This window comes from Oncorhynchus masou, chromosome 5 (genome assembly GCF_036934945.1).
Source record: "Oncorhynchus masou masou isolate Uvic2021 chromosome 5, UVic_Omas_1.1, whole genome shotgun sequence".
NCBI classification, from domain to species: domain Eukaryota; kingdom Metazoa; phylum Chordata; class Actinopteri; order Salmoniformes; family Salmonidae; genus Oncorhynchus; species Oncorhynchus masou.
This window is the reverse complement of record NC_088216.1, coordinates 68,794,625-68,807,140: the sequence shown is the minus strand read 5'-3', so window position 1 is coordinate 68,807,140 and position 12,516 is coordinate 68,794,625. Positions and strand designations below refer to the sequence as shown.

Genomic DNA, 12,516 nt, shown 5'->3' with positions numbered 1-12,516 from the left:
GATTGTGTGAGACAGAGAAAGAGGGAGGTCATGGTTCATAAATACCTGTTGTCCAGAGTGGTGGCTGGGCTGGACATTTTCTGCAATCCTTGAGGAAAAGGAACAGAACAGCGTGTTGTAATGGGCTCTCAGCCAGATAAATGCACAGGACATGGAATCTCGCTGCTTTGCCCCACCATAATTGTAATATTGTGCACATCTGTGGAAATGTGAAACGCTTTTAAGAAGTCTATATCAGGCTTTCTCTGTGCTCTTCATTTTCCTTATTTCTCAGGCCGTGGAGACAGACACCAGTTGTTTCACACAGATATGGTTTTGTCTGTTTAGTGTCCAGTATCCTAAAGCCAACACTGATATGTTTCTGGACAACTTAGTCTTAGAGCATTTATTGAAGAATACGGAGACTATGGACTGATGTGTTTATTAACCTTTATGTGACTGTGAATGTTGTTGATGGATATTCTCTTTTACAACAACAACAACAACAACTACCATGTATGTGCCAATGGACAGGTGACATTTGACGCTTCATGTTCAGAGAAACAACAACCTTGCCCCAGCTGCTTCTATACAAGCCTTTCAGGATAGATCTGGGAGGAGACGTTGTCCATGTACAGTGTTCATGTTTAGTTGAATCCTTTGCCCACTGGGAAAACACTGGTTGAATCAACGTTGTTTCCACATAATTTCAATTAAATGATGTTGAGCCAACATGGAATAGACGTTGAAGTGACGTCTGTGCCCGGTGGATGGTAGTAGTCTTCTCTCTCCATCTAGAGGGAGTAGTGCCACTGCCAAGCCAAACAGCCCCCAGGATAGGTTTTACACTGAGTGTACAAAACATTACGGGGTAGTGCAGTATTTGTCATTCAAGTGATGTAATATCTTGTTCTCGGTGCAGTATTTGTCATTCAAGTGTGTTCCTTGGGTGTGATGTGCCTGTGTGCATGTGTGTGCCTTGTGCCGTTTTCGTGTGTTCAGGGAGTGCTGACAGGTGATGGGCTTTGGATATAGGGCAAACAGATATATTTCTAACAGAGGTGGGATTTCACTGCATGTCAATGAGGCCCCTGTGTCACGCCTGTGAGATTACTGCATAAGCCAACGCATTACTACATAAGCCAATGCAAATCAACACAATCCCACCTTCAGCCCAAGAGGAGAGAGAGAGAGAGACAGCGAGAGAGATGTGAAAAGAAAGATGGAGAGACAGAGAAGGTGAACAGAGAGAAAGAGAAACAGACAGGGAAAGAGGGAGAGAGGGAGAGAGAGAGTGATAAAGAGAGAGACACAGGCTGAGAAAGAGGGAGAGAGAGAGGGATAAACAGAGAGAAAGAGAAACAGACAGAGAAAGACAGAGAAACAGGGAGAGAAAGAGGGAGAGAGAGAGTGATAAAGAGAAACAGACAGAGAAAGAGGGAGAGAGATAGTGATAAAGTGAGAGAAACAGACAGAGAAAGAGGGAGAGAGAGAGTGATAAAGTGAGAGAAAGAGAAACAGAAAGAGGGAGAGAGAGGGATAAAGTGAGAGAAGGAGAAACAGACAGAGAAAGAGGGAGAGAGGAGAGGGATAAAGTGAGAGAAGGAGAAACAGACAGGGATATGGATAAAGTGAGAGAAAGAGAAACAGACAGAGAAAGAGGGAGAGAGAGGGATACACAGAGAGAAAGAGAAACAGACAGAGAAAGACAGAGAAACAGGGAGAGAAAGAGGGATAAAGTGAGAGAAAGAGAAACAGACAGAGAAAGACAGAGAAACAGGGAGAGAAAGAGGGATAAAGTGAGAGAAAGAGAAACAGACAGAGAAAGACAGAGAAAGAGGGAGAGAAAGAGGGATAAACAGAGAGAAAGAGAAACAGACAGAGAAAAAGGGAGAGAGAGAGTGATAAAGAGAGAGAAAGAGAAACAGACAGAGAAACAGACAGAGAGAGAAGAGAAAGAGAAACAGACCGAGAAACAGACAGAGAGAGAGTGATAAAGAGAGAGAAAGAGAAACAGACAGAGAAACAGACAGAGAGAGAGTGATAAAGAGAGAGAAAGAGAAACAGACAGAGAAACAGACAGAGAGAGAGTGATAAAGAGAGAGAAAGAGAAACAGACAGAGAAACAGACAGAGAGAGAGTGATAAAGAGAGAGAAAGAGAAACAGACCGAGAAAGACAGAGAAAGAGGGAGAGAAAGAGGGATAAACAGAGAGAAAGAGAAACAGACAGAGAAATAGACAGAGAGAGAGTGATAAAGAGAGAGAAAGAGAAACAGACAGAGAAACAGACAGAGAGAGAGTGATAAAGAGAGAGAAAGAGACAGACAGAGAAACAGACAGAGAGAGAGTGATAAAGAGAGAGAAAGAGACAGACAGAGAAACAGACAGAGAGAGAGTGATAAAGAGAGAGAAAGAGAAACAGACAGAGAAACAGACAGAGAGAGAGTGATAAAGAGAGAGAAAGAGAAACAGACAGAGAAACAGACAGAGATAAAGAGAGAAAGAGAAACAGACAGAGAAACAGACAGAGAGAGAGTGATAAAGAGAGAGAAAGAGAAACAGACAGAGAAACAGACAGAGAGAGAGTGATAAAGAGAGAGAAAGAGAAACAGACAGAGAAACAGACAGAGAGAGAGTGATAAAGAGAGAGAAAGAGAAACAGACCGAGAAAGACAGAGAAAGAGGGAGAGAAAGAGGGATAAACAGAGAGAAAGAGAAACAGACAGAGAAAAAGGGAGAGAGAGAGTGATAAAGAGAGAGAAAGAGAAACAGACAGAGAAACAGACAGAGAGAGAGTGATAAAGAGAGAGAAAGAGAAACAGACCGAGAAACAGACAAAGAGAGAGTGATAAAGAGAGCTGATCCCTCTTCAGATAATCGTGAACTCTGCTGTGTGTATGAATGTGTGTGTGTTCCTGTGTGTTCCTGTGTGTTTGTGTTCCTGTTTTGCGTTAGGACTGTTCACTAATGCACTGCCAAACCTAACATTCCTCAACAGCTGACGCATGCAGCAGCTTAGACCCACACACACCTATGCTATTGCTGCCGCATCTGCCCCAGAACATCTAGTGTGTATGTTTGTGTGTGTATCTGTCTTAGTGTGTGTGTGTGTGTGCGTACGTGCGTGTGTTTGTGTGTGTGCGTATGTACGTCTGTGTTTGTGCTGATGGATGCATTTTAGATGTGAATTCTCACACGTTTGTGTTTGTACAGTTCAAACTGTGTGTGTGTATGTCTATGTGTTTGTTGAGAGGGTGAACATTGAGTGTTATAAGAGACAGCAGAGTGATGATGTCAGTGTGTCTGACAGTACTCATTGTCCCCGTAGTCCTGAGGAGAATGAGGGGCATCTGGAGAAAGGGACAATGCAGAGCACATACACACACAGCATTGTGCTCATTTAATGAACGTGTCAGAGAAGTAAGCTGATAAAAATGCACACCGTGGTCCTGCCTTTAGAAAGAGAATAGGAAATGTGCTACTGTGCTGTGGTGCAGCATGCGTAATCACTTCTCACAAACTACATATACACCTAGCACACACTCACACATCTCTAACACATGCACACACTTACACACTCAAACACTGTCCTGTACATGGAGATACACACATAATTATCATGTACACGCATACAAGGACACACACATACAAAGACACACAGATACAAGGACACACAGATACAAGGACACACAGATAAAAGGACACACAGATACAAGGACACACACATACAAGGACACACAGATAAAAGGACACACAGATACAAGGACACACAGATACAAGGACACACACATACGAGGACACACAGATACAAGGACACACACATACAAAGACACACAGATACAAGGACACACAGATACAAGGACACACAGATAAAAGGACACACAGATACAAGGACACACACATACAAGGACACACAGATAAAAGGACACACAGATACAAGGACACACAGATACAAGGACACACACATACAAGGACACACAGATAAAATGACACACAGATAAAAGGACACACACATACAAGGACACACAGATACAAGGACACACACATACAAGGACACACACATACAAGGACACACAGATAAAAGGACACACACATACAAGGACAAACAGATAAAAGGACACACAGATACAAGGACACACAGATACAAGGACACACAGATACAAGGACACACACATACAAGGACACACAGATAAAATGACACACAGATAAAAGGACACACACATACAAGGACACACAGATACAAGGACACACACATACAAGGACACACACATACAAGGACACACAGATAAAAGGACGCACACATACAAGGACAAACAGATAAAAGGACACACAGATAAAAGGACACACATAAAAGGACACACAGATAAAAGGACACACACATACAAGGACACACAGATAAAAGGACACACACATAAACGGACACACAGATACAAGGACACACATAGAAGGACACACAGATACAAGGATACACACATACAAGGACACACACATACAAGGACACACAGATACAAGGACACACACATATGAGGACACACAGATACAAGGACACACACATACAAGGACACACAGATACAAGGACACACATATGAGGACACACAGATACAAGGACACACACATACAAGGACACACACATACAAGGACACACAGATAAAAGGACGCACACATACAAGGACAAACAGATAAAAGGACACACAGATAAAAGGACACACATAAAAGGACACACAGATAAAAGGACACACACATACAAGGACACACAGATAAAAGGACACACACATAAACGGACACACAGATACAAGGACACACATAGAAGGACACACAGATACAAGGATACACACATACAAGGACACACACATACAAGGACACACAGATACAAGGACACACATATGAGGACACACAGATACAAGGACACACACATACAAGGACACACAGATACAAGGACACACATATGAGGACACACAGATACAAGGACACACACATACAAGGACACACACATACAAGGACACACAGATACAAGGACACACACATATGAGGACACATAGATACAAGGACACACACATACAAGGACACACACATACAAGGACACAGAGATAAAAGGACACACACATACAAGGACACACAGATACAAGGACACACAGATACAAGGACACACAGATACAAGGACACACAGATACAAGGACACACAGATACAAGGACACACAGATAAAAGGACACACACATACAAGGACACACAGATACAAGGACACACACATACAAGGACACACAGAATCAAGGACACACACATACAAGGACACACAGATACAAGGACACACACATACAATGACACACAGATACAAGGACACACACATACAAGGACACACACACATATGAGGACACACAGATAAAAGGACACACAGATATAAGGACACACACATACAAGGACAAACACATACAAGGACACACACATACAAGGACACACAGATACAAGGACACACACATACAAGGACACACAGATACAAGGACACACACATTAAAGGACACACACATACAAGGACACACGCATATGAGGACACATGCATAAAAAGACACGCGTATACGAGGACACGCATATATGAGGACACCATATACAAGGATACGCATAAGAGGACACGTGTATACGAGGACACGCGTATACAAGGACACGCATAAGAGGACACTCGCATACGAGGACACGCGCATACGAGGACATGCGTATATGAGGACACGCGCATACGAGGACACGCATATATGAGGACACGCGCATACGAGAACACGCGCATAGGAGAACACCCGCATATGAGGACACGCGCATACGAGAACACGTGCATATGAGGACACGCGCATACGATGACACGCGCATACGAGGACACGCGCATACGAGAACACGCGCATACGAAGACACGCGCATACGAGGACACGCGCATACGAGGACACGCGCATACGAGGACACGTGCATACGAGGACACGCACATACGAGAACATGCGCATACGAGGACATGCGCATACGAGAACACGCGCATACGAGGTCACTAGTATACGAGGACACACGTATACGAGGACAGACATATACAAGGACACGCACGTACAAGGACACTCGTATCTGAGGACACGCACATAGAAGAATAAAAAATACCCATGTTTATACTAAAAATATATATATTTTGGTTTACTTTCCACAACATGTATTCTCTATACATAGGATGCTTACATAAACTCTGTAGAGCACATACTGTCCCTGATTCCAACACACTCAGACTCAGAGCCACAGCTGTACAATAATCCTGTCATTCCCAGGTGACTGATCTCTCCACCTCTCATTTGCTCTCTCACCTCCCCTCCCCCGATGTTTAACCTTACTCTTTCCCTGTCCTTCATCCGTGTACTCTTATTCTCTCCTCCTCCCTTCCCCTCTCTCTTCTCCTGGCTTTCTTTCCACCTGTATCTTTACTCCTACCCTCTCATCTGTTTTTTTTCTCATCCCTGCTTACCTAAAATCTGTCCTCTCTCTGTCTCTCTCTCTCTCTCTCTCTCTCCCTCCTTTTTTCTCTCTCTCTCTCTCTCTCTCTCTCTCTCTCTCTCTCTCTCTCTCTCTCTCTCTCTCTCTCTCTCTCTCTCTCTCTCTCTCTCTCTCCCCCCCACCTCTATCCAGATTTTCTCCCACTTGTCTATCCCTCCCCCTGTCTCACACTCTGCCACATCTTCTCTCTCTTTGGTGACCTGTGTTATCAGTGGTTTGTCTCTGATCTTATCTCTAACTACTTGCACTAGCAGAAGAGTGATTTATTGTCTGGTTTTATTCTACCTCAGAGAAGGTCTCAAATTACACCACCAGGGGGCAGAAGCATCACACTCAACGACTCACAGGAGGGGAGATCATTTCAGGGACTGAATACTCCGCTACCTAACATGTACAATATTCCCAGGTGAATAAAACCATACTAATGAATTGAAATAATCCAGTAAAACATGAGAGAAAAGTTGATAGTTCATCTGTTGTAAGGGTACTTAGGTTTAAGAACAGACTGCCAACACTGGGCCTGCTGGCTCTGTAAGAGGTCCGTATCACAGATATTGACACACTCGTTCACTGGGGTGCTGAAACACTGGTGTGTGTGTGTATATGTGTGTGTGTGTACAGATACAGACATGTCAGAGTCTCCTGCAGTCTCCAGTGCCATCTGAATGTACCCAACAAACAGTGTTTGTGTGCGTATGTGTGTGTGTGTGTGTGTGTGTGTGTGTGTGTGTGTGTGTGTGTGTGTGTGTGTGTGTGTGTGTGTGTGTGTGTGTGTGTGTGTGTGTGTGTGTGTGTGTGTGTGTGTGTGTGTTGGCTTGTTTGAACTGAATGTTTGTGTATGAGATTATCTGTGCTTTCGTGTGTTTCCCATGTATGATACTCTCTCTCTGTGTGTGTGTGTGTGTGTGTATATGTTCATGTTTGGGGTGTTTCTCTCTCTCTCTCTGTGTGTGTGTGTGTGTGTGTGTGTGTGTTTTTTGGCTTGTTTGAACTAAATGTTTGTGTATGGGATTATCTGTGCTTTAGTGTGTTTCTTATGTATGATACTCTCTCTCTCTGTGTGTGTGTGTGTGTATGTTCATGTTTGGTGTGTTTCTCTCGGTGTGAGTGTGTGTGTGTTGCGTTTGAGTTCTCTGCCTGCCTCTCTGCTGGACTCCTCTCTCTGAAGCTGTGTGTGATGTAGAGGGGATCACGTAGAGCCTGGGGGTAGGTGAGCCCACTGTAAACAATGAATCTGTGACAGTACCCTGGCCCTCACATCTCCTCTCCATCACCACGGGGCCCCCCATACAGCCCGCTACAGCAGGAAGGGACAGGGCCCGGAGCATGGGAGGGGGGCTGGTGCTGGGACACACATAGGAGCCACTAGGGGACTCTCCCTCTGACTGCCCCATCTGTACTCCCAGGGGCCGGTGCTGTATGAGAGGAGAAAGAGGAAGAGGTGGAGAACGTGTTTGCCATGACAGTGACCCCTATCCCATAGAGCATCCTACTCAGAGCAAGACTGACCAGAAAGGAGGACAGCGAGGACAGGAAGGTAAGACTGGTTCTATTTCATTGTCCTCTCCTTTTTGAAGTCCCCACTCCTCTCTTTCCTTTAAAACAGAGGAAAAACGGATTTGTTTGACCCCCCTTCTATCTCAGGATGAAGTTGTGGGGGAGCTCAGTGTGTCCTTTGCAAGTGGCCCTCCTTTTCGCCGTGGTGATGTTCTGCGGTTGCCCGGTGTCCGCTGGCAGTCGTAACCATCGGGGACAGACAGGTACAGTAGGACCTGCTCTCCACCCAAACCCCACACGAGGTTCATTTGTTTTTCATTGAGGCCACATGTGTGCCTGGAGTCTGTCATTAAGCATACCTCCTCATTGACACTTCATTTGTCCCCATGACAGCACAATAGGATCTAGAAGGACCTGTTTCAGGGGCATGAAGGCAAGCACCACGTCATTGGATAACATAGCCCACAGCATATAACATTTTCAGTCATCTGCCAACTGTCACAAAATGTGTGAGATCCATTCGGGGTAGATAGACTGGTTAGTAGGCTGTTATTCCTACACCATTTCCCTGTGCTTGACTCATAGACGGTTTAGTGCTACTGTAAGACATATAGACTAATGTAAGAGCTGCTTGTCTTAGTAGGAGAGTGTGAGAACTGTCTCAGTAATAAGCATACTAATATACATAACTTCTCCTCCCACAACTGACCCCACCCTCCCTGTTTCCATTATCACTCCCCTCAGAGGAAGACCCTGTCCAGGGCTAAAACACGTTTGCCACCCAACACTAATTGACACCCACAAGCTAATGCGTTGGGATTTGCATAATTCATTACCATGGTTCCCCTCGTGGCCAAAAAAGTGACGAACACAAGCCCATAAATATTTCAGGAAGCCAAAGGGACAGTAGTGCTGAGTCAAACCTCTCCAGGCATGCCCTCCACCTCCACTTCCCCCAGAGTCTCTGTTTCTCATTTAATTATGACTATTTCCTTAATTATCCTTCACCATTTTTTCTCCCTTCCTCAAGTTTTTGCCTGGGGTGCAAGGTGACCTTTAGCTGGCACAGAAATGCCACCAGCATCCTGTGGTGGTGACTGATGGTATTAGTTTCTTTATGACAGAGGGAACGGAGGCAGGCGCTGGTGAGGTGGTGTTTTCGGTGGTGGGGTGTGCACAGCACTAATTGCAGTCCCAGTCTTTTGTGAAGGTCAGCTGGGGTCTCCTCTGCCCTCTGATTTCACACGTTGCTTTCCTTCTCCGACAACAGCAGCCAGACAACTCAGTTCCTACACTGCTGCGATTCATTAGAGCTTTTCTATTAATTGGGAGAAGTTTAGGACTTGTTTGCTGGAATGCTGTGTGTTATACAGAAAGGACTTATAAAATAGAAAATAATTGATCTGGTGTTACGATCCACACATTAGTTTTCCTCGGTTTTTCAGTTAGTGTTACTGTTCTGTTATTTATAGTTTTGCTGTGCCGTTTGTTTTGGTTCAATGTCCTGCTCTATCACTGGTGGCCACATGGTGGCTCTGGAGGTTAAAAGAAATAGCCTACCTCACGGAAGCACCTCTGTTTTCTCTCTCTCTCAGGCTCATTTACTCAATGTCATCAACAATGGCACTCTGTCGTTTTGACAGTGCTCACCAGGAAACAGTTACACTAATAGGAACGGAGAGACTGAATCTATGACCATGGAGGGAAGATTTGACTGATGTTTGTCAGGGAGAATAGATAGGAAACATATAACAGCAGCTTTTTTCTTGTTTCCTGTCAATGTTTGCAGGGCCATGAAAGACAGTCGACTCCGAGTCCACGTCTTTGTTTTCTCACAGTAATGGTCTCACTCTCCCAATAACAGTATCTGCTTGTGTGCTTGTGTGGTACGTGGGCCTTCTGTTTGTTCAATGCACTGACCATGTAGATGTGGGATCTTAATTTAAGCCAGTTTTCTACAGCAGGAAAATAATCCAGCAGCAACAGGAAATATGAATTATTATGTGGATTATAGTTCATTAACTTTTTTGTAGTGGTTGATGCATTTTCCGTAAGGGAAAATCAAATCTTAAATTTAAAAGTGGAAATTAAAAAGCCAGAAGCCTTTTTAACCTCAAATAATCTACATGTTTTAAATGTCCTGCAACAGCGTGATCAAATTAAGATCCTACATCTGTACGCAGTGCACACGCACACACACTTTTAGTCCTCTATATACCGTCAAACAAACTCTTGTACTGCACACAGACAGATCACAGATAGGTGGCTGCAGGGTACAGGTCTTTCATGCCGAAAACCAATTTGTGTTGTGTTAGCTGTTTTTGGGCCCTAGCCCTGCCACAGTAGCTTTTGATCAAGAACAAGCTAGACCGGAAGTTAGGGTACACAGAGAAGCCAACACATCCACCCACCTGCCGGTGCTGCTTAATGATTTCTCTGGGCATTCACCTTTTTAAAAGAGAGAAAACGGTTGAATTTGTCATCTTCACTTTAAACAGGACATGTATGGCAGCTATACTGTCCCCTGACATCATTATGCACCTCACTCTGGGCAGAGAGAGAGAGGATGTTATTGCTGAGTGGGTTAGAGTGTCACTCCTCTTTTCTCTGTGAGCCTGAGTTTTAGCCTCACCTTATCAAAGTCAATGAGCCCACAACTAGACATATACACCTCACTGCAAAGTCAATGAGCCCACAACTAGACATATACACCTCACTGCAAAGTCAATGAGCCCACAACTAGACATATACACCTCACTGCAAAGTCAATGAGCCCACAACTAGACATATACACCTCACTGCAAAGTCAATGAGCCCACAACTAGACATATACACCTCACTGCAAAGTCAATGAGCCCACAACTAGACATATACACCTCACTGCAAAGTCAATGAGCCCACAACTAGACATATACACCTCACTGCAAAGTCAATGAGCCCACAACTAGACATATACACCTCACTGCAAAGTCAGTGAGCCCACAACTAGACATATACACCTCACTGCAAAGTCAATGAGCCCACAACTAGACATATACACCTCACTGCAAAGTCAATGAGCACACAACTAGACATATACACCTCACTGCAAAGTCAATGAGCACACAACTAGACATATACACCTCACTGCAAAGTCAATGAGCCCACAACTAGACATATACACCTCACTGCAAAGTCAATGAGCCCACAACTAGACATATACACCTCACTGCAAAGTCATGAGCCCACAACTAGACACCACCTCACTGCAAAGTCAGTGAGCCCACAACTAGACATATACACCTCACTGCAAAGTCAATGAGCCCACAACTAGACATATACACCTCACTGCAAAGTCAATGAGCCCACAACTAGACATATACACCTCACTGCAAAGTCACCCTCAGCAGACCAGAACCTCACTCGAATACTGGAGTGTCTGCTGAGTGAAGATGCACCACAATCACCCTAAACATGGTTATATCCCTCTTATAAGGGACTAATATTGCATATCTCTTGGGTAATTACCATAGTAAAAGATAATGTTTGAGCTCAGGGAGCTGAGAGCTGATACTGTATCAAACTCTTTGGCTTTGTTCAACATGTATGTTATTGTAACACATGTAAATGTGTCCAAGTAGCTGCTCCAGTTGTGATACAAGGGCTTCAGACGAGCTACACTTGACAGTGTGAGTGGGGTTCGAATTAGAAGTGCATCCTCTGTGTGTGAGAGAGTGTGTGTTTTCCTCCTTGACAAACACTGCTTTGCGGTCACAGTGGGTGGGTTTTATTGGGGATAGATTTGCGTATAAATGAGGTGCCTGCACAGGACCACTCAGCCGTACAAACAACCTGTTAGATTAGCATAAATCTGTGGACGGGGCCTGATTTGGGCCTGTTAAACACAGATAATGTCAGCCTGATTGATGGGCTGTGTCGGATAGGAGCGTTCACAGCCGAGGAGAGGGGAGAGGAGAGGAGGAGGGTGGGATTGCAGGATATGATGGTGGGGTGTGGTGTGAGGTGGGAGAAAGGAGAGAGTTGGGGTGGAGATCGGAGGAGAGGGGAGGAGAGAGGAGAGGAGGAGGGGGTGGGAGTGCAGAATATAAAGGTGGGGTGTGGTGGGAGGTGGGGGAGAGGAGATGGAAGGGGGGTTGAAAGTGGAGAGAAGAAGGGTGCAGGGATAGGAGGGAATTAATCAGTAGAAGGTGGAAAACAAGGGAGATGGTGAAGAGAGAGGGGTTAGAGGTGTGGAAGAGGAGGATGTGGATGGTGACAGGGTGAATGGGGGAGATAATAGTATTTACTCTAAAAGGGTTACTTTATGTTGAAGACAACGTAAAAATGTGTGAGGCCGTGGAGACATTTTGTGACATTATTCCATTTCACCAGAGTAAATATATTCAGACTTATTCTGTTTACTGAAAACATAGAGACATTTTCTAAATCCTTCTGATTTGATTCATTCAGGTCCTCATCAGCTCCACTGTTTAATTAGTTTAGGTGTAGCTCATGCTGCTGTTGTTGAGCTGCGGGTGCAGTCTGTGTC

At 44.6% G+C, this 12,516-nt stretch overlaps 1 protein-coding gene across 1 annotated transcript in view; it reads left to right on the top strand.

The window, feature by feature from the left end:
• The window catches only part of LOC135529712 (chemokine-like protein TAFA-4), a 74,137-nt gene that overhangs the window by 35,152 nt on the left and 26,469 nt on the right, over positions 1 to 12,516 (top strand). The window contains exons 2-3 of the mRNA XM_064958293.1: positions 7,898 to 8,028; positions 8,136 to 8,251. Coding sequence (XP_064814365.1) covers positions 8,137 to 8,251 — 115 coding nt within the window. The 5' untranslated portion in view covers positions 7,898 to 8,028; position 8,136. The remainder of the gene's footprint in view (positions 1 to 7,897; positions 8,029 to 8,135; positions 8,252 to 12,516) is intronic.